The 23890-nt window shown below is 31.3% G+C and overlaps 2 protein-coding genes across 3 annotated transcripts; one reads left to right on the top strand and one right to left on the bottom strand.

The window, feature by feature from the left end:
* Nucleotides 1–12604: 12604 nt before the first annotated feature.
* Nucleotides 12605–13702, top strand: LOC100787943 (DNA-damage-repair/toleration protein DRT100-like). Its single transcript, NM_001254578.1, has one exon. The coding sequence runs from the start codon at nt 12605–12607 to the stop codon at nt 13700–13702; it is 1098 nt and encodes a 365-aa protein (NP_001241507.1).
* A 3480-nt stretch (nt 13703–17182) lies between these two features.
* LOC100797086 (protein gamma response 1) lies at nt 17183–20900 on the bottom strand. 2 transcript variants are annotated; one of them, XM_014765115.3, is made up of 4 exons: nt 20159–20873; nt 18540–18578; nt 18333–18425; nt 17183–18157 (listed from the first exon to the last, which is right to left on the bottom strand). In XM_014765115.3, exons 1-4 carry the CDS (start codon nt 20799–20801, stop codon nt 17484–17486), a joined length of 1449 nt encoding a protein of 482 aa, XP_014620601.1. In that variant the 5' UTR covers nt 20802–20873; the 3' UTR covers nt 17183–17483. The 2 variants fall into 2 exon arrangements, with proteins under 2 accessions (XP_014620601.1, XP_003539645.1); XM_003539597.5 differs by lacking the exon at nt 18540–18578 and having other exon boundaries at nt 20159–20900.
* Between the last annotated feature and the right edge of the window lie 2990 nt (nt 20901–23890).

The raw sequence follows: 23890 nt of genomic DNA, 5'->3' as shown, positions 1-23890 counted from the left end.
TGGTAAGGGAGGCGCACGACTGCGATGTCTTCCCACTAATCATGAAATCTCTAAAAGATTCAGTAAACAAATTATGCCCTAAAATATTTTAACTAGCATCGTCACTATGACCACTATAATTATCATTGTCGCCATGGTGATAGTAATAACGACGACAATAACAATTATGATGATAAAAGTGGTGGCAATCATGATGATAATGATGAGTTAACAATAGTTGAGATATTTTATTTGAATCTTTTATGGATTTGATAATTATATTAGATTTTAATTTAAATTTTTACATATTTTAATGTTAACCATCTATTATTTTTAATCTTAATATAATAATTGTTCTTATATAAGAAAATATTCTTACAAAAATCATATTTTATATATATATATATATATATATATATATATATATATAAATTTTTAGATATTATAGTTGTAACCATTTATTATTTTTAATCTTAATATAATTGATTGTTATTAATTATTCTCATAAAAATATTCTTATACGAGTGGTAAGATAACAATCAAACATAAACATAAGTGTAAGGAAAAGATCCCCAAGTTACTATAGGGAGCTGCCTCTATTTTAATTATTGAATCTTCACACACCCTTGTTTATTTTCCTCATCATTTAAATTCTCGTTTGATTTGCACTCAATTCCTACTCAAACCTCCCTATTTTTTATTTATTATTGTTGTTCTAATATCAATAAAAAAATGTAAATTTTACCAATTCTTGTATATTCGACTTTACTATCTATTTTATTCTAAAATATTTTCTAAAAAAGAATAATAAGTGTATAACGTTAACGCATGATTTGACCTTGCAAATTTTGTTTCATGCTATACTCATTCAGAGTAACAGTGTATTTTGGAAAATAATATTGAGTATTGATTCCTCCCTAGTTGTCGGAGTACTCATTCGGAGTAACAGTATATTTTGGAAAATTCTTGACTAACTTGGCTTTCGTCCAATATATTTTTAGTCCAAGACAATATTTTGGCTTACATGGTAACCGACATGATGAATACTAATTTCTCCGAAAGATTTGAGAACTTCAGACACTGAAGTCTTACATTTTTGGTTTTCCCATAATGGAAGAAGAAAACCCATTATTCTAACCTTGAAATTTTGAGATTGGATTGATTTGTTTTCAAAGTCATTGCCCATTCACACGCTACATGCATTAGCTCTGGGAGTTGACATTCGAACTTTATACAAAGTCAATTATTTGTGATGATCTCATAACAATTAAACGTTCCTATGCAAAGACCGAAACCTAGATATACACACATAAAAGTAATAAAGGGGTGTACGAAAAGTCGACATACTTTTTAGTCTTAACGACCTTAAATTTGTCGACGTGTGTAATCTACAACCAAATTTGAAGATTGCTTTCAATCGATTTGAAAGGCCAATTAGTGTGCTGTAGCACTATCTAGGCTTATCACAATCGTTTTCAACTGAAGTCTTTCGCACACTGAAGCCTCATGTTTGAAGCTCAATTGTTGTAAAGCTACAAATTAATAATAAAAATTAGAAGTAACATTCGGAACTGATATATTAATAGCTTATTTGCTTTATGTTTTTTATATAATTTTTTTCTTTTTAAGCAGAGTTATTAAGAATGTCTTCAACTATATATAATTTAATTAGATTAGTTCAATTTTAGGGGATACTGTTTGTTTTATGTTACGAGTCAACTCTTCACATCTTGAAATTATTTTGAACACGCGTTCTTGTTTTTTTTTTCTTTGAGAGAACACACAGGCTATATATGTTTGGAGACTTGGAGTGTCGCATTTACAGCTTATGTTTCCAGAAGGATCCAATAACCATCGGCAAAAGACTTCCTTGATATCCTTTTGGAAACTCGATTTTGAGGAGGAACCCTGAACGGAAACTCAACCATGCACACACATTCTTCTCTTTAGTGTACCTAAACTTATTTAACTATTCACTCAAAAAATAATTTTATCAAAACTTTTAGATTTCTTTGAATACTATAGCAATTAATTAATTAAATATTGATATGTTTGAAATGGTTTAGGGTTTTACCCTTACGCACAAAGAATTGTAAGAACACAACAAAGATTACACTGTAAGAAAAATAATAACAAATACAAGAATTTAACGTAATTGACACTTCTTACTTACGTTCACGAAATCGTCTCAAAAGTATTTTTCTATCAAAAAAATGATTATAAGATTGTAACTCACCATAAATAGTGTATCACTCTACAAACCCGAGTATCTCACTTAATGGTTACAAGAAATGATAATACTCTTACACAAATACATTTTTTTCTCAATAAAGTGACTTTGTTTCAATCTCTCTTCTCACACACTCTCTTTTCATGTATTTTTTCTGCACGAATTATCTTCTCTATTTATAATAAAGATTGTTACCAGTTATAATAAATAAGTTCTCTTAAAAATTGAAACAAAAATAACTTCCAATCTATCCATTCAAATAAGTTTCATCTAGTAAAATATAATTTTTCATTTTGCATTTAAATCACCTAAATCTTAGTAATAAAAATTCAATTTTCACTATGCATTAAATACATCTTATTTTTTAGCTTGAAACTCAATAAAAATAGGTATGTGATCATACTTTATAAATGTTCAATCTAAACTAACAAATGGCTTGATCGAAGTGAATGAGACAGGGGTTTGACCAAAGTAATGGTGGGTTTTGATATGTCTTAACTCCTCTAAATTGCACAATGCGAGCAATGGTGGATATACCTAAAAAGGTATTTTGACATTTAAGTTTGTAAAAATCTCACACAAAAGTTGTGTAATAAATTCGTACCTTTTATAGTGACGTTTTTATAGGTGTTAGATTTGAGTTTTGTTAAATATGTGGTATGGAGTACTACATTCACTACATTGATGTGTATTCTTGTGACTTTATTAGTGCCAAAAGTTGACATTAATCAACTTTCGTATGTGCCTTGAAGCTTAACAACAATGCAGGGCAAACAAAGTTTAAGCCCGATCTATAACATATTGATTTTAATCTATCTAACTTTAACACAAATAAGCTTGTTTAAGTATACAATTTGATATGGAACTAAATTCTAAAACACCAAGAACGAAGTAGAAACACACTGTTTTCAATTTATTATATTGAAATTAATTTTCATAAAAATAAATTAGAAATATAAGAATAATTTACCAGTGATTAAACAATATACAACTTTAACAAGGAATGCAGACTCCTTTCTTTTCACTCACTTAAAATTAATTTTTCAGGGAAGTCCACAAATATTTCTAAACAAAAATAAAGGAAAAGAGACCGTCTAACTAATACCATGGATTTCTTTTTTATATTTTATCCTTCAAAAAAATAATCCAGCGCTGATATACAAACTTTTGATAGCCAACATATTTTTTTAAAAAAGAAAAAAAAAATGCCTGAGTATTGGCACCTGATTACCCTACGTGTAAGGTACAAAATCATGAATTGGGATACACCAAAAAGCATAAACTTTGCTTTCTTGTTTCTTCCCTTATTCCCTAAAAGAAAAGAAAACAGCCCCACTACGCATTTTGCATCTACCACTATGCATATTTTAGCTATCACTTTTCATTTCTCATATAGTCTTCAATAAAATGAAGATATTAAAGATATGATTAGGTTTGCAAATGAAAAGTAGAATTTTTGTTGATTGGGTAATTGGAACCTATACCTCTCTTTCACAATCATATTACAGAATCAGATAACTCCACCTTTGTGAAATTCGATTGGTAGCATGCGAATAAGCCACCCTATGAGATCAAGGAATATTATTAAAGATATAAAATAAATCACCATTCATTATTCTATAGTCAGAGATAAACATCACATATAAATTAGAAAAAAAAATTATACTAACAAATGTAAAATACAATCCGTCAATCATAATTTATGTATTATTAACTTTTAAAATAATTATCTTAAAATAATTTAAATAATTATTTATTATTAGATGATAATGTAAAATTGTTTTATAATATTAATACATAGATATTAAACTTTATATAAATAATCACTTTTTCCTCTACTTTGACCTTTAATTTGTTTTCTATAATTAATAATTAATTTGTTGTTATCCTTAACAAGAGGCATGCCCTAATCCGTTAAGATTTCTCCACCTTTTCATTGTCTCGTGCGCATGATGTGTCCTCCTTGTGGAAAAGGATATTAATTAAAGTGAAAAGGGTTGAATATGTTAGGTAGCACGTATCCAATTGTAGAGACAAACACATTAACAAACGGAGTAAGGAACTGTAATCTTAATTAATATCTGAGGGGTTTTTTTATACAATATCTGAGGGTTTAATCGTCATAAAAAAAGTTCCCAGCTAAAAGAAAAACAAGTACATTTGCTTTGCATATAAAAAAAAAAGGCTCATTTTACATATGTATTTATTTAATAAATCTTATTAATAAGAATTTATTCAGAAATTTTTTATAGTAAGAATTATACTTAAAATGAGCTAAAATTTTATAGAAAAAGTCATTAACTAGCTAGTTTTATAAATATAGTGAATTCATTTAAATGTATCATAATATATATATATATATATATATATATATATATATATATATATATATATATATATATATATATATATAGTTAGTTAGTTAGTTATTATAAGTAGGAGCATAGTACAGTATTGAACCAGATAATTTGATTAAATAATTCTATTTTTATATTTTATATTACACTTTTTTGTTTTTATTTTTCTCTTTTTTTATCAAAGTATTTATTATATCTCTCACTTTTTTTCTTTTATTATTCTCTTGTTTTTTTCTCTTTTATTTACTATTTCACACCATTTCAATAATTATTTTAATAAGAAATTAACAATGTCGTCCGTGACATTTCAGAGAACATGCTGCAGTAGAGTTCTCAGCAGTACGTATGTACTCTTTAATATTGGAATGCTGAGATGTAGCACATCAATCTATTATTGATCAGATCCCATTCCCATTATTGGAGTATAGAAACCATGGGTTTCAAGTGATTTCATTTGAAATATCATATTATTAATGAGTTTGTTATGTCAATTTATGATATGACATTACCAAGCGTTGTTTACTGATGTAGTTTGTCCTTTCAGTGGATTTAAGAATAAGTAAGAATTGTGGAGTGATAAGAATCTGCAATATTAAAAATTAGAAGAAGAAAAAAGGAATCTGGAACACATGCAGGCATAAAAAAAATATTTAGCACTCGACCCCATTACTGCGAAAAGAGAAGTCATATTTTTAAATGTGTTTTTTCTGATTCCTGATCGATCTGTTAATAGGCATTAAACTGATAAATATTATAAATCTGTATTAGTAGTATGTTATACTAATAGAATAATTAATTAATATGGTGTACTGTATTATAAATAATAATATAAGTCTATTATTAATAGTTTAATTTTTTGGTTAAGTAAAATTTTATCAGACATAAGTTATGGTTTTTTAAAATTAGTATATGTTCAACAATGGTCTAAGAAAGTGGAATATTAATTTGAATGAAAAGTCTCCGCAGGTATTCATGATCAGCTGATTCCAATTATGGTGACACCACCAAGCATATTATCATTAACCAAAAATCAAAAGGAGGCATATACACAAAAGCAATGGGGGAACATAGACCAAATTCATGAAAAAAAAATAATTATTTTTGAACCCATAGTTTAGAAGGCCAATTAATCCTATTACTATATTGAACTCAGCTGAAACAAAATGCGGGATTGAGTCCCACCAATAAAAACCTGTAATCGAATGTGCATGAGATCGAGGTTCTTGATATAAACTTTTAAAGCCTGGTTGTTAAATTTCGAATATTAAATTAGCACGTTAACTTAATTTATAACACGAAGCCAAATCCTGAAAGAAGTCCAGAACAGTATATATAATATTCTTATACCAAAGCTTATATAGTGATTCTTAATTCAATCTTTTTTAGTGCCCGATGCATAAACTGATATCCTTATATTGTTGATGCATATATAACTGTCTCCCAGTACTGAAACTGAAAGCGACAATGCTAGAAAAGTTTGGAGCTTTTCTGTCATGAGCTCTGATTATTGGTCGTTTTCAGCTACTTGCAGAAATATATAAGCTTTTTTGTTTCTATATTCGTTTGTGCTTGCCTCAACCACCTGCGGATTTTTATCTATTTTGCCAGGATACGCCTTTTGATTACGCAATAATCAATTGTTTTATTTTGTCTCTTCTCCAACAAGCTTTTTTGATTTTCGTGGCACTTCTTACTTCCTATAGTATAATAATATCACTCGTGTACGTGTAGAGATATTACTTCCTAATTATTATCCTAGATTATGAGATAAATTAATAAATTAATAAAAAAGAATAATAATTTTATAGAATCATCATTAATTCAGATTACGTAGTTTATAATTAATATTATAAGAAATATAAGTAAGAAAAAATAATTAATGTTATATTAAAAAATTAAAATAATAATTATTTTGAGATAATTTTTTTTCTTTACATAATAATAATAATTTTAATGAGATTGAGAGAGTATTTTAAACTTGTACTGTATGTAATTGTTTAATTTCATTTAACTTTCTTTTTTTTCTAAAAATATGTTTGGTTTTAATCATTTTTCATCAAAGTTCACATCATGTTTTCATACAAAACAAGACTCAACATCAAAATTCTCTATAAGTTGAAATAATATAGCAATTATATACGCATTTAATTGTTAAGGCTTTGTTATCTAGGCTCTTGGCTTTGTTCTTCAGTCTCTAATAGATTAAACTTAATTTGATTTATTAAATGGCAGAGAGTAAAAATGCAAAACAAAGGGGTTTAGAAATAGATTGGTAGGTAAACATTTTATTAAATGTTTTAAATAACTAAAAGAAGTAAACATTGAACAATTTTTTTGTATTTTTTATATAATAAATATCTTTTTATCAAGTTATCAATTTTTAACTTCTCATGTTCCCACCAGCGTATATTAAAAAAACTGTTGTAAAACATCTTCATTACACCATTTTCATATTGATATCACCTTTAAGGTAATAAAACAATTGAAACATTAGTACACTTTTTTTTTCTGAACAAGTTTAAATATAAGAAAAAGTATAACAAAGTAATGCACAAAAGATCTTCTCCATCAGGTACCAGACTAGAATTTCAACAAGTGCCGAGGCTTCTTTTGAAGTGAGCTTAGTGGGAATCATACGTTCCAATGGTTTTGTCTATAATATCATCCTTAATTACAATTGAGGTATCCATATAACTTCTTTTTTTATTCAGCAAAAAAAAAAAAAAAACTAGTGAAAACTAGAACATAAGATGGGGTAATTCCCATAGCATCAGAGAGCATAGCACTATGCAGAAATGAAACATGATTTTTTTACCCATTCTTGGCCAATCAATCAATCAGCCACATGATTTCCCTCCCTTAAAGTATGCTCTTATTTAACTGCCCATTCCCTGGATATAGTAGTTTTTTTACATCACCAACTATAGGAGCATAATGGTGAGAAGTAGAAATCCCCTGCATAACTTGTAAAGGTTCAGTATAACATATGAGATTCATGAAGTCTTTATCAAATGCCATGCTCAACCCATGCAAAAGAGCCATAAGTTATATATTTTTCATTGGTTAAGGAAGGCTAATCATTTTCCTACTTGCACACACAGCAAATCATAGGATTTTCCGCACACCTACCATCATTGCACTCACAATTGTTGGTCACATTTGAGGTTCCATTGATCTTTCAACCAACAAATAAAAATAAAAATTAGCCCTTGCTGTCATATTCCAACAAATAAACCTCTATTATCCCAATTCATGAACACACCAAAGTCACTCCTATCCTCTTCAACCAAAATGATTTTTCCCCTTGAGTATCACATTAGCCACTGGAACCAAAGTTTTTCGTGCATCATTACTCTCTTTTTACATTCTTCCCCTTCTCCTGCTCTTGTTGAAACTGCTTGAACCTCTCCAAGAATGAACCATCACATACTAAGGGTTACGTAGCGATCCCTAAGAAAACTTCAAAGCTGAAAAAATGAAGTTAAATTTAAAGCCACACTTTGTTTCTTTTGAATACATAACATCATTTAAGTATTTAAAGAGGGAAAATGTTGTATATTAAAGTATTAATATATAGAAGATAGGTCATTAACAAAATGAACAAGAACAATAAATAAAAATATCAAACAGAACTTCATCAACAAAACAATAAAAATCACTACCAATCTTGATCATGAGATGTTGAATATACAAGACATTAAAGCCATTGAGTTATGAAATCTATAATGATAGTAGAAATTTGAATATGCACAGTTGAGAACAGATTCCACTGGATGATACATCATGATAAGTTGACAGTGATTCTTACATTACCAAACACTAAAGTAAAGAGGAAATCTTCCAATTCAAGCGCCGTTATTGACGAGAGGAAATGCTTCACAAAAAATAAATACAGAGAAGACAACTTAAAAATTTCACTTAATTTAATTTGTTCAAAACATTAAAGATTATTTAGTTGTTTACTTATCTGAACTGATGAGTCCATGGCAAACATTATGCGTTTATGCCATGTCAAAATGCTAGCATGAAGCATCCAAAATACAAGCAAATTATGAGCTGACACAAAATAATTAAGATTCAGAAAAAGAATAATGTAAAACAATAAGCTGAGGACATTATCTTCCTAATTCCCTCACTATATTTTAAAGTTTCATACCAGCCAAATAGCAATAAAACTTGCTTAGAATCTGAGTTACTCCAAAATCTTTAAATGCCAATGCTCCAAATGTTGGTTATTTCTTTTGCCTCATCTTCATCTTATTGTTTCTACTATCAAGGTCCTCTCAGGTACCCATCAGACCTTTTTTCTTCTTCTTAGAGTCCATCTCTTCTTCAACTTTAGACATTCAACCTTCATGTGTCCAAGTTTCTTGCACTCAAAGTAGAAGAGGTCTCTGTTTCCTTTGAGTACTTTTTTCTTCTTATATTGTCCTTTTTCTTAGGATAGTATTTGTACTTTCCTTTCTTCTTTAATGACTTCTGGAATTTCCTTGACATGAGTGAAATCTCATCATCATCTAATTAACGAGTTGTTAGTGCTTTCATTTGATCTTTTAGACTCTTCATTCTTAACTTTCAATTTGAAGTTGAATTCTTCTCCTGATTCGTTTGATTGAAGCATTTAGTCGAAAGTAATGGAATTTTAGTATGCATAGTTTTAGACACTGTTTATTTCTTATTTTTGGATTTTTTTTAAAAGACTTGAAAAAGAAAAAAGAAAAACAGAACAAACTTATTTGACAAAAGTAGTTTTGAAAATTAATTTCAATACTAATAATTGGTTTTAAAATTTTAAAAAAACTCTAAGTAGTTTTAATTTGTACTTTTAGTTTCCTGATAAAAAAAAAATTCTACTTTAGTTTTCTGTAACTCAAGTTCTTTGCAGTTTTACATCCTTTTCCTATATAATTATTATCTAAAAATTAGTTTGTTTTAAAGTTCTTATAAAATAATTTTTAAAATATAAAAAACACAATCAAACACACTCTTAATTTTTTAAGTTTTAGCTCCTCAAGTGATCTCATTTTGTTCAAGCTTCGTGTGCATGTACGTATGTTTTCATTGTTTAAAATGTAATATAAAAAAATCTATAATTAGTATAAATATTGTCTCCACAAATTTATGTATATGAGTATTATATTTATAATGTAAAATTAATTTCTTCGTCTATCACTAATATTAAGGATATAAATCAATTTTTTAAAGTCTAAACTAAAACCAAAATTGAGGTAAAATATAGGGACAAGAAATATTTTCAAACATTATAATTACAATAAAAATTAAAGTTGTAAATATATTTTGCTAGTACATTTTAAATTTTCCATTAAACATGCATGGCTCCAACATTCATTTTTTCACATTCAAATACTAATATTGCATACTGTTTTAGACTTCCTTTTTTTTAAGTCAAAATATTCATATTATTTCATTTAAATTCAAAGCTTGAATACAATTTAGAATCAAATCATGGACTTGTGGGCTACCAACCAGTAGCGGATCTTCTTTGGGGCGGAGGGGGGCACGGTTTAATGTTAATAGCTTTTTTAGAATAAAATTTGCAAATTTGTTTGGCCTTGCATATAAATTTTTAGAATAAAATAGATAGAATTATAACATGAAAATGTTGACAAAGATGAAGATGGTGTCAATCAATTTATCCGCGTGGAAGTAACCAATAATACATAATTGTAACGTCTTAAAAAGGATTAATTGTAAAACAAAATAAACATTAAAAAAAATATTAATTTTCTTAAAAATCATTTTAGAAAGTAAATATTTTAAAATAATTTTCTGAAAATCATCTTAAAAATTATTAGTTTTTTTAAATATTATTCAAACAAAAAGTCAAAGATTCTAAGACAATTTCTAAAAAAATCAATGTAAAAACCTAGATTCTAAAACACTTTAAAAATCATCGTCAAAAGTATTGACTTTCCACGACGGTGGATTCAAAGATGGTTGAAAGTCATCATGAAAAGTGTCAAATAATTGACTTTAAAAGATTTTTTTGAAGTAGTGAAACTCTGATGTACTTGCTTTATCTTTCTTAAGCTTTGGGCAATTTGTTTTCCAATGCCCTTATCTTTGATAGTTATGACATTTGTTATTGTTCTTATTTGTGTTGCATGACTTTGGTCACCTTCTTTGGAAATTCTTCTTCCTTTCCTTCATTCTTCCTCTTACCATTAAACCTTTGATCACTTGAGCTAATACCACCATACGAATCAGTAATTCTCCTTTTTAATTCCCAAGATTGTAAGGTTGTTTTCACTTCCTCCATTGATAGTGAATTTCTACCAAAAATTATTGTGTCAACAAAATTTTCATAAGCTCTTGACAAAGAATTAAGAAGAAGAATAACTTGGTCCTCATCATCCACTGCAACATCAATATTTTTCAAGCTAAGGACAATTTGGTTGAAATTGTCAATATGTTTATAAATGGACTCACCTTCATGCATTTGCATGGTATATAATTGTTTTTTCCACAAGAGACAATTATGGAGAGACTTTGTTATGTACCGACTTTCAAGCTTTGTCCAAAGCATGTCAACAATCTTTTCTCCAAAGACTTCTCCCAAAATTCATCACCTAGGAATAATAATATTATACTATGCGCCATTTTCATTATCGCATTCTTTTGTGCAAACATCTCTACTTGGGTGGCAGCTTTGCTTCTCCTTCTAATGTCAACTCACATTCATGTTGTGTGAGGAGGGCAAGCATCTTCGCACGCCACATATTGAAGTTATTTTTACTAATAAATTTTTCAATGTCAAACTTGGAAAATGTCATAGCTTTTATACTAGTTTGTTGTGACAGATTGTCTTTGATGTAGAAATCTAATTATACAAACTATAAATGTAACGTAGAAGAATCTTTATTGCTAGAAAAGAATACAACTACAAAGAAAAATTCTATATGAATTCTTAATGTCTCACAAGTATACTCTAAAGGATTTGAATCCTTATACTTTCTCTCTTTTCTGATTGAACTTTTACAATCATATGCATATATTTATATTACTATACATGCTTTGTAACCATCCGTAATAAATGGCTTTTATCCATTTGGTAGAAATAACAATAATAATTCAAGGCATATGTAATAGAATAACATATCAATATGATAAATTTATTGATTTTTATAAAAAAATTTACCAATTATTTTTATTTTTAATTCACAATGTAAATTTTTACAGTACATAACATTTAAACTCCAAATTCATCTATAATTATTATCATTAAGTACTAAACATTATTTCATAAAATAAATAAAGAAAACGTGAAAAGACATGTAATATAATTTATCAAAAAGAGAGGTATTAATTAGGGGATGGTGAAAAGTTGCCATGTTTTGAAAGAAACCAATAAAGACAAAATTGGAAAAGTAAAAATCATGCAGCGGTTAACTTTTGAGCCATATCATGTGCCCTACTCCCATTATTAGCTTATCAAATAAAAAAAAACAATCTAGTCATTTTTCTTAATTGCCTATATATGCACGTACAGCTATAGAATTTATTTATTTTTACTCAAATAAGCTAGTTATCTTGTCTCGTCTCATTCTTAACGTTTTTACCTTTTAATCGTTAATTCGTAATCAATAGCAGTAATTTTAGAAGCAGGAATTGAACACGTCTAAAATTGTTTCTAGCAATATAAACAGGTATGTTCGTACGTAAACCATTATTGTTAGGTTGTTATAGTAAAGTGTTCTGGATGAAGGAAGAAGGAGAGAAGGTGTCCATGTATAGTATAGCTTCTTACATTAAAACCAAACCAAGTTTCAAATACCTGAAAATCAATAGTAACCAGCTCATTATTTATTAGCATCATTATTGAAGGGCTTGACTTAATTAACCCCAGCATGTGCAACCCACTCACTATATAATGAGTATTATTATTATATTAATCATTAATGACTATGATAGGTGCTATCTAGATTTGTTTGATTCAGTTATTTACCAAACACCTATCGTATAAATAAAACCTAACCCATGCATTTCATTGCATTCAACGCAACACAAACACAAACACATGGCTTCCTCCTTCTTCTTTCTAACATTGCTTCTCCTCTCCATTATCTCCGCCGCCACCCCCTGCCCGCCGTCAGAACGGGCAGCACTACTGGCCTTCAAAGCTGCCCTGACCGAACCCTACTTGGGCATCTTCAACACATGGTCGGGCAACGACTGTTGCCGGAGCTGGTACGGCGTTGCCTGCGACCCCACCACCGGCCACGTCACCGACGTCAACCTCCGCGGCGAGTCCCAAGACCCAATGTTCCAGAAGCTTGGCCGCTCCGGCTACATGACCGGGAAAATATCGCCGGAGATTTGCAACCTTAGCAACCTCACAACCCTCATCGTCGCCGACTGGAAGGCCGTCTCCGGCGAGATCCCCGCTTGCGTTGCCTCACTCTACACTCTCCAAATCCTTGACCTTTCCGGAAATCGCATTTCCGGCAAGATTCCGACGGACATCGGGAACCTCTGGAGTCTCACCCTATTGAGTCTGGGTGACAACGAGATCTCTGGCGAGATCCCAATGTCAGTTGTAAACCTTGCCAGACTCAAGCATCTAGACCTCAGCAACAACCGACTCACTGGCGAAATTCCCTATGATTTCGGGAAACTCGCCATGCTGAGTCGGGCGTTGCTGAGTGAAAACCAATTAACCGGTTCGATCCCTAAGTCCGTGTCCAGAATAAACAGGCTCGCGGACTTAGATGTCTCATCGAACCGGTTAAGCGGTTCCATCCCGGTAGAGTTGGGAAAAATGAAGGTTCTCTCTACTTTGAAATTGGATGGTAACTCTATGACGGGTCCAGTACCCTCCACTTTATTGAGTAATACGGGTATGGGTATTTTGAACCTTAGCCGAAACGGGTTTTCGGGTACCATACCCGATGTTTTTGGAGCAGGTTCCTATTTTATGGTCCTTGATTTGTCGTTTAATAACTTTTCGGGTCGGATTCCCGGCTCCTTATCCGCATCCAAGTTCATGGGGCATTTGGATCTGAGCTACAACCACTTATGTGGAACCATCCCTATTGGGTCTCCGTTTGAACACCTTGATGCGGCTTCGTTTAGTAACAATGATTGTTTGTGTGGAAACCCGTTGAAGGCTTGTTGATGGGTGACCCGAATAAGTATTGGGTTGTTGTTGGTGAATATTAATCGTTCCAAGATATAGTGATTTGGTTGTAGTGAAGGAGCCCAAGTGTGATTTTCATTTGATGTGATAGTATTTTGTCATGTGAATTGTGATGTAATATAATATATTTAGGGCAAGTGTTGAAATGGACAAAAAGTTATGAGGGTGCTCCTGGTGGCATGTGCATATAAGTGAGCATAGGTCAAGAGAGTTCTGAATATGCTAGTGTTGCATGTGGGTTTCGGAGTTGCATGTGAGTTTAAGAGCTGGATAACGTGAAAGATTTGGATCATGATTCCATTTCCTAGATTTGTCTTTTGATTCTACAACCAAAGTCCACCATATTTTGGAAAAGTTTATAATGCGATCATCCCAATGCTACTAGACTTTTATTCCCAAACGATTTAATTTTACCAAGTTGACATTATTTATGTTCAAAAGTTCAGATTTTTAATTTAGTGGTACGTAGTTCAGGTTTTGAAATTTTAACCAATTAAAAAAAATTATGTAATGTGTCTAGTTTTCTTATGACAACATCTTAAACATCGGGAACCCGTTAAAAATGTCACTTGTCTGATTATGAATCAGCCTTGTCTCTCGGGATACCTGCAGACGCTAGCTATGTTGAGAAAGTGGTACTGGTAACAGCTCAAGTAATATAAATTGTACTACAATCCTTCTTGAAATAAAATAAAAGAGTAAATGTCTTGTTCAATTCCCAAAAAATACATCACTCATCTCAATCTAGTCCCAATGAAAAAAAGGAACAAGATAATCTTTCAAAACTTCAAATGCAAGATATTTTAATCCTTGGTCTATTTCAATATATGTAGGTATCAATTTGAGTCACCAATGATCGGATTAGATTAGTACTCGTTCATTTTTTTAGACACTAATTATGTAAAAAAAAAAAAACAAAGCAACTTGCATTTTGTAATCTAGAAGGTGATTTTGTTTCATTTTCTAAAAATTAATTTGGATTAAATAATTTCTTTTCCATGAACAGAATTGAATGTTTACTCAATAAAATAAAACGGCCACTACTGCCACTTTAGGAGCACATGCTGATGTCCTTCATCCCTCTTCCCATATCATTAACTTTGTGCAAATCGTTATACCATTTAAAAGTAAAAATAAATGAATAGCTCGGGACAAAAGGTGGGTTGCACACCACTACTACAAAGTAAACTTGGCCCACTTATTTTCTTGCAAAAATGTGCGTTCGGCCCACCACATCACTAATGCCTATATTTTAGGTGCCTCTCTTCCGAAAGTGGATGATTCTGTGGTTTTCACTCCCTAATCCATGTTTATTACTTTAACTTTTTACATTTCCTGAGCACCCAGAAGCTTTCTTTTTCTTCTTTTTTTTTCATGATTATCATTGCAATTTGCATTGCCCAAGAGTGTCTCCCTTATAGACTTCTCTAAAATTTCATGTGATCATCGCATATTTCTTTCTCTAATTAAGGTTGGTGAATGATTTCGGCGCTACATTTGAGATGGAGTAAAAGGAGGAAGCTGGGCCATAACAAGGCGTTTCCCAACTGTGAAATTTAACATGGGGAAAGAAATAAAGGCGTGCGTATCCGATATTACAACAGAAAATGGAATCACGTCATGTGAATGAAGTACAGAAAAGTTAGTTGAAAGATTACAAACTCCAAAGAAGAAAAAGCCACCGAAATTTGTGTTCCATGCATTAACTTTATCCTTTCTCGGGCATTGTAATTATGAAATCTTTTATATCCTAACTGTAAACTGTAGTATTTTCTTTTCTGGTTAATCAGAGTTATGTTTTTCCAACCCTCCCCCAACCCCACAAAAAAAAAAATCACTGAGAAAATGATGCATATAATATACACAGATGATTAAAGGAAAGACAAATTGGCGCATGTTGTGATCAAAACCAGATTGGACCAACCGTTTCGATGAATGATAATCGGTGAAAACTGGTTTTCAACCAAACCAACTAGTATTGCTAATAGATATCATTGTGTTGTTAAGAATCTGTGTAATTGTGAATGTTATGTGTAATGAGTTTTAGCATTTATAAATGATGTTTATCTTTTATTTTTTGATGAAGTTATGAATATTATGTTGATTTTTTTGTTTAATATACCTTAATACATATTAACATTTTAAAAACTATATGATTTAATAATGACCCATTCATCGGCGATTATATCATTTAAATCTTAAATCAGCATTGTAGTCAATTAAATGCCCAGTTCGTTTTCAAAGCATTCACCTTATAAGGAAGTCAAAGCAAAAATTCAGCTTGAAGTTCAATTAATCATATGTTTGGGCTTGTTAGACGGATCAGGTAAGGCCTAAAGAGAGTTATATGGATTAGTATTATACCAGTCCAAAGTTCAATCCATTTAAAGAGTATTTTAAGAGGAAGAAATGATAAAAACAAATTCTTTAACATATTCTTTTAAACATAGTTTATTAAAAACTATAAAATCAAGATAAAGAATCATTAAATATAATATAAAACCCACAAAATTTTATCATTTTTAATAAATTTCAATCAATAAGAAAAGGTATTCAACCAATAAATTGTCATTTTCAATAAACTACACAGTTTTGTTGTCTTGTTATTGATACTTTCCCTCCCCCTTTGCGACTGATTCTGTCTGATGATGCTTGGGGAGTTGTTTTCAAGGGCTTCGTAGCACCGTAGTGTTTCTGTAGTTACCCCAATTATCGACAAAAAAAATAATAAAATAGACGTGGTACCAAATCCAAGTTTGCAATTTCAAAGCAAAGTCATACAGCATCCAAAATTTTAAAGGAAAGTCATCACTTCCCAAGCTTCTAAACTACAAAGCAAAGTCATCAAATGATGTGAGAACTTTGGAAAAAAAAATAGTTTTTGAAATTCGTTCATAGTTTTCATTTTTATGTTTTGAGTAGTTTTTGGATCAACATGTTTTTAAGATTTAACAATTGTCGAACTGCTACTAGGATTATTTTCCAGAAAAGTATTATAGATAGGTCAATGAGTCAGGTTAAAAATATAAAGCTTTAAAGGGTCAGAACTTCCCCTTTCCATCAGGAAAAAAAAAACATCAGAATTTCTTTCCGGCTCAATCAGTCAATCCACATAAATTTTGGCCAGCTTTAACGGCCCTAAGTTCATTCACTAATACAAATTCATTTAGCAAAATGCATATCAGTATCACCTTAACAAAATGTCCCTTGTGAGTAGTTCATGTGATATAGACCCGGGAAACTAAGGGATAATCTCCAGCAACAAGCTCCTCATCCCATCCCCTAATCCCCCGACCAAAACAAAAGAAAGTTTACAATAACACTAACACTGAACAGTTTAGATCAGGTACTAAATAATTAGAACGCGTGCCCTCCTTTTCAGGAAAAAAAAAATATAAATAGTTACACAACATAAATAAGAGATAAATTTTAAGCACGGGGATACTGTTTAGAAGAGTATAGTACTATGGAAAAAATTTTATTTGCTTGTCAACATAAGGTATCTAGTATCTACAACTACTAGTACATGCATTAGTCCAAACCGGGTTTAGCATGTCTACTGCATGAACTAGCTAGGAAATTTTTTGCCTCTTGGCATTATGAGATGATCAATGTACCAATAATAATATAATATACCTAATGGCCAAGGTTTCTAAAGTCCTTTTTCTAGATTTAACAAAAAACTAAAAGTTTGTCAAATTTGTTAATTGGATATAGAATCCATTTATAAATCAAATAGTAATCTCTCTATAATATATTCTTACATTTCAGATTCAAACCCAATATTCCAAAATCCTTCAGGAGTCATGGGCGGAACATACCTATATCGATGCCGAGAAACACCATCAAGGTGTTCACAGCGGAAGTTCTGCTTACTGTCAGTATCCTTGCCAGCAGCATTAGGAAGAACAGCATCATAGAACTTCCTGCATTGTTTGCATTCAACTCCTTTTAAATTTTCGCGCTCAGCTTTCTTCCTAACTGGTTCAACGTACTTGAAACTTCTTGTGTTGGCCACTGTAACAGAAGATTGCTTTTGCTTCTTCTGAGGACTGCTTTTGGCATTCATATCCTGTGTTTCATCATCTGAGCTGTCCACACTAATGTCTTTCTGAATCAGGCATGGTTGGTCTTCCTTATTCAAATCCTTATTGAAATTTTCTCTGATATTCTCAAGAGGAGTATCAAGAAAATCATCATGGGGATCAGGACCTGCTCGACTTTGATGGGACCGGGTTTGCCTCCAGGAAGATGCAGGGCGCTTTGTACTAGATGCAGAGACTAATTTTGTACTGGATGGACATTTTGGTACATCACGAAAACCAGATGATGGAGAACTCAAATTCCATCCTCTGTCAATCTCAGATGGCTTCTCCTTGACTCTGCTTATGTCACATGCGGCAACAAACACATCTGGAGTTTGCGTTTCAAGGCCTGAAGTAATAGGAAGTAGATGATAGGTTATCAAGTATAACTCAACATAGCATTTAGCAAAAAAAATCTGTGTATATGCAATTTGATATAGATGGATCAGAGTGAAGGCCATTTCATACATGACAGTTGAGTAAACATTAACGCTGAGTGCATAGCAAGAGACAATTCAATTTACCTCCAAAATCTTCCTCTGGGATTTCGTTCCTCCCTTCAGCTGTATCACTATCACCAGCATCCATAGTCATATTTGGGTTCTCAAATGCAAGACCTACAATAGCATGCAAAAGACAATTAGTGAATAAGAAGGAGAAAAAGATGCAGCCTTAGCCAATGTCTACACAAAGACAGCATCATGCCAGAATCAAATTACTTATCTCCTTACCAGTCTCTTTGCATACCCCTCCATATGGAAAAAAGACAGCTTAGCCAAAAAAAAAAATCACTATGTCAACATCTCCCCTCCAAATTTTGGGCTGTTTGAATTGATGAAAAGGAATGGAATAGAATTGATAGATTTCATTATATGGAGTGTTTCAAATATGATGGAATGGAACCCAATGAAATGCATTACATTCTATTCTATCCAAAACTCTTCTTTTTATTCTCCTCCAATTTGGGGATATATTAGGAATGGGACAAAACAAATCCGTTTTTTTTTCCATCACATCACTAAAATATCTAAACAATGAAATAATAACCTTATTCCATTCCATTATATCTCATCCTACTTCACCATTAAATATCCAAACATAGCTTTAATTTCTTTTTGTTTTTTCCACTGAAATGACACTTTTCAATCGAATGAAGGAATTTAAGTTAAACCACAAAAGGGAAAAGATGGCTTATGGTGCATGTTTCAATTCAAATGAATCTTCACGTAGAAATACTAGCAATACGCTCTCTAACGTACTATTTAAAACACGCTCTCTACTATTGACTGAAATTTATTAGAAATTAAGACACCTTGTGAGTCTCGCTTCACATAAATTACCAAGGTAAAACACCAATTCTAATTAGAGAACTGCACCAAAAATATCTATGGAATTATAACTAAATTGTATCCTAAAATTTAACCAATAATAGAGTATTAGAAATTTTATTGCTATCACTCCACACTCCTCCCTTCACAAAGCTAAAATCAGTTTCATAAACAGGCCCACAAATAACCCAAAAACATGAGATAGACTAATTCTACTTACAGAAACGTGCATAATACCAGGTTCTATGATTTGTCCAAAAAATATCTCTTTTGCAACATCTTTGCCCTAAATTGTTAGACTGTTTGACAAAAAGGTATGGAATAGAATGAAATGTAAATAGGTTCCATGATATGTATTGTTTAAAACTTGATGGGAAGGAATGGAATGTAACCTAATGAAATGCATTACATTCCATTTTATCCAATACTCTTCTTTTAATTCTCCTCAATAGCCATGGGACAAAACTAGCCTTTTTTTTTCCATCCCATCACAAAAATATCTAATTACTCTATTCAATTCCCTTATATCCCATTCTACTTCATTCCACTCACCATTAAATATCGGATCATAGCCTTAGTTTTATTTTTTATACCTTACAGGTATACTCATTTGGAATCAATTCTACCAGTGGCACTGTTAGACACTATATGTTGGCACCTCTCTCAACAGAGATCCGAACCATAGTTTGTCACGTTGTCGAGAAAGACTAGCCATTACAACCTTTTTTTTATTTTTAATTTTGCTGAAATGACACATATCAACATGTGACAAACTATTTCCATCAAAACCAATTTTATCTTATCAGATATTAAATATAGACACCACCTCTCCTCTCGGGACAAAAATCCGACCCATGGTTTACCACGTTAGGGGAGCACTGGCCCCTAAAAAAAATATTTTTAAAATTTGGCTGAAATGACACTTTTTTCAATTGAAGAATTCATGAACAGACCCACTAATGACCAAAAAAATGTGACAAATTATTTGTACCACACTATCATAAGACAAATTTGCACAATACCAGGTTCTACGACTGGACTCTGATGCACCCCCAATTCAGTTCCACTCTCCAATTTCTTTTCCTGAACCACATTCTCCTCACCAAGACCAACCTTTCTTCGAAGGTAAACGTGCTGAGACTTAAGCCTCTTGTACGCTTCCGTCACGCGGTTCCTCTTAGCCTTCTCATCCCTTAACTCACACGCCAGCGCCTCCACGCGCTCGAGTAGCTTCCCTTCCTCCTCGATCCGCTTCGTCTCCGCCTCCTCAATCTCCCGCGTCTTCAATCTCAATGTCTCGTCCAACTCGGCGATTCTCGCCAGCAGCGTCGCCTTGTCGCCCTCGCAGCTCTCCGATTTCAAAAACGCGGCGTTTCGCCTCTCCTCGGCGTGTAGTAGAAGCTTGGCGTTCTCGTCGGCGTCACGTTTGAGCTGTTCGATGCAGCAGCGTTTTGATGCGTCGTCGGATTTTAAGTGAGGGTAGAGCTGGGAGCAGAAGACGTACTCGATCTGCGAGATGCGGTCTTTGGCGTCCTGAATCGACGCGACGAGGATGGTGCTGAGGGCTGTGAGGAGGTTTGCGTCACCGGCGGCGGAGGGGAGGGGAAACCCTAGTTTTGGAGAGTGTGGATGGGGAACTCTCTCGGTCTCTGCTTCTTCGTCCATTGAGGGTCGCGTGATGAAATTAAATCAAAATGCAAAACGGAACGAAAGGCTGGGTTTCACTCTCGCGCGGGAGAGGAGAATGTTTTTTATATTGAGTCCAATGTCGGAATGTGGGCTTTTTTTTAATAAATAAAACAAAAAGTAAATTAGCTTTTAACATAACAAATAAATGGATTAGTTTTCTATAATTTATTTTTTAAATAAGTGTTTTTTATAAAATATGCAGTTTTATGATTTTGTGATGTATTTATTTAAATTATTTTTACTTCAAATAAATAGTTTTTTTTGTTTTTTAAGAAATAAATCATATCTATTTTTTAAAATAATACTTATATAATAAGTTTTTTAAGTTTAAACAAACTTACTTAATAATTTGATAAAAAAATATAAGAAATAATAAATAATATTACTGTATAGAATAATTCTAATTTATAAATAGGTTTACTATATGAAAATTTTCATTTACTCTTAACGATAGATAGACGAATAATAGTTTCTACAATAAATTGTACAACGAATGTCACATCAGCCAAAACTCAAATTTTAATTTTATTTAACAAACAAAAAAGATAATTTAGTTTCCATTATAAAAAAAAAGATAAATTAGTGTTCGAATCCTGATTACGTTTTTTATACAAAAAAAAAAAAATGATCATCGGGTTTTCACGTTTTTTGATCTCTCCTGTCTCTACCTCTCTGCCATTGCTGCTCTAGGAAGAAACCATGAACGTTGACATTAAGAAATAGAGTAATTGTGTCATGAAGCTTGGTAAGAGTGTTGTTTGTCTTTAGGATGAATGAGAGATTGAATGGTAGAATGATTTATAACGTTGAACTCTGCTATTCTTATAGCATGTTTGGGATGATGGTAAGATAAACCAAAATCAATTATCAAATTACCATAAATGTGAAACAACATATAATTGTTTTGGAAAAATTATGATCACATCATGATTTTTTATATCACCATAATTTTAAAGCATATCCAAATATGTTATTAGTTGTTTGTGATACATGCTTAAATAATAGCAAGAGTGATTGTTTTATAATAAAATAATGATAGAACATTTATGATTTTCACCAATGTGGGAGAAGGTAAATGAATGTCAAGATAGAGTAATGTTTTTTTTTTAAAGATTTTGAATTTGATATCAATCATAAATGTGATTTGCGAAAGATTTGCAATTAATTTAATCAAAGAAGATTTTTAATTTGATATTATATTACCTTTTTGTCGTATTTCTCATTTTGTTCACATGTCACATCTCTTTTTGGGTGATGAGAGTTGCTCAATTTGTTTGTCATAGAAACTGTTGTACGTTTATGAATTATGATTACTCAACTCAAAATTTAAATTTGAAACGATTAATTAAGTTAAAATAATTTAAAGTTTGTTGATTCATGTGTTTAATAATTTTATTATTTTTTTATAGAGTATTAGGGTCATAAAGGAAAAGGATTCTCTCTACTGAAATTTTTAAATGAGAAGGTTCATGTAAATTCATCTCATGCACTTATAACTTTTAAACATTAGTTTATAGTATCTTTATAAAAACAAATTAAGTAATTTTGACATTGACTTTATACTTTTTCTTTTTTTACCTTTTAACTTAACATATAGTGATCGTCTGATTCTACATTTTATACTATCAATTTATGGCTTCTACATTATTTCTCACAAATTTACACAAATTGGTTAGAAAACGAAAGTAAATGACACAATTAAAGCCAAATACACGACAATATCACCTAAGCTAAAACAATAATAATCTGCTAAAAGACATATAATTTTCTTGCCCAAAATGAGTCAGCATTGGTGCAAATGATTTGTTAACCAAAACTGGGGAGCAATATCATTTAGTTCAAGAGACTGAAGCAATTTTTGATTTTTTTTCTTGCTTATACCATATGGTTAGTGGGGTAGGCCTAGATTATTGTGATCAATGTCCATTGTGAACTGCTCCAAGCCATATCTTGTCATTCGTTGTACATGCCATTATTCAACCCAATTTTATTTTTTTTTAAATGTTGACATGCAAAGGACAGGAAAGGAATCTCGTTCGGCCAACAAGAGAAAGTTAAAAGTTGAAGATTGAAGAATCCTAATATATCCAAGAACATCTATATATTTGTTTTATGCTTCTTCTTTTTAACTACAAGAAATTACTTTTAATTTAATTTATAAGTGAGCAAATATCGAAAATAAAAAGATCTGATTTAAATTAAATACTTTGTGATCTTACTCGTTGATAAATATATTTTTACTTTCTCACTTTGCATCTTTATACTTAATTTATAGAAGTTAACTATTTTTTTCAATTCAACATAATTCTTTTAACTACCCTAATTGATATTTTTAACTTTTTGGTGGAATCCAATATATTTTTGCAATCTTCAATCTTTAAGTGAACTATAAAACTAATTTTCAATCCAAAATTTAATTACATCACATATGATCAACAATAATTAGATTTCTACGTGCGATGTCATTCAACATTTGAATTATAGAAAATATTTACACTAATAATATATTTTTATATTGAACAATAAATTAACAAAGTAATAACATATGATTTATTCATGTTTGAATTATATCAAATTTATAGAATATTCATTACATTCTAGTATAAAATTGATATGACTACTACAATGGTACGACCTATAACTCCTTTGGTCATGACCTAGTATCCTATCGGTCATGACCTGACCTTTTTAGTCACGACTTAGTGTCTTCTCGATAAAGAAAATACCTAAGTATTTTATTAGATCGAATATCTAAATACTTTGGACCTTATTTGACAAAGGTGAGACATAAAGTATTCAACTAGCTTGAATACCTCTAACCCCCTCAAGCATAAAGAAACCTTAGGTACTTGGCTCGACCACGGCCTAGGACCCCTTTGGGCACCACCCCATGGAGGTTAAAAAATTTATCTTATCTCATCTTATCTTAACACTATATTAACATTAATTGTTAGATAATCTCATATTACATCTCTTTAATTAAGAGATAAGACCCATGGACCTTGAGGTCCATATATGTGTGTGTGTGTGTGTGTGTGCGTGTGTGTGTGTATAAAAGGTCAAAT

The sequence above is a fragment of the Glycine max genome, chromosome 12, assembly GCF_000004515.6.
Source record: "Glycine max cultivar Williams 82 chromosome 12, Glycine_max_v4.0, whole genome shotgun sequence".
In the NCBI taxonomy this organism is placed as follows: domain Eukaryota; kingdom Viridiplantae; phylum Streptophyta; class Magnoliopsida; order Fabales; family Fabaceae; genus Glycine; species Glycine max.
Note: the sequence above shows the minus strand (reverse complement) of the source record. Positions and strands in the feature narration are given on the sequence as shown.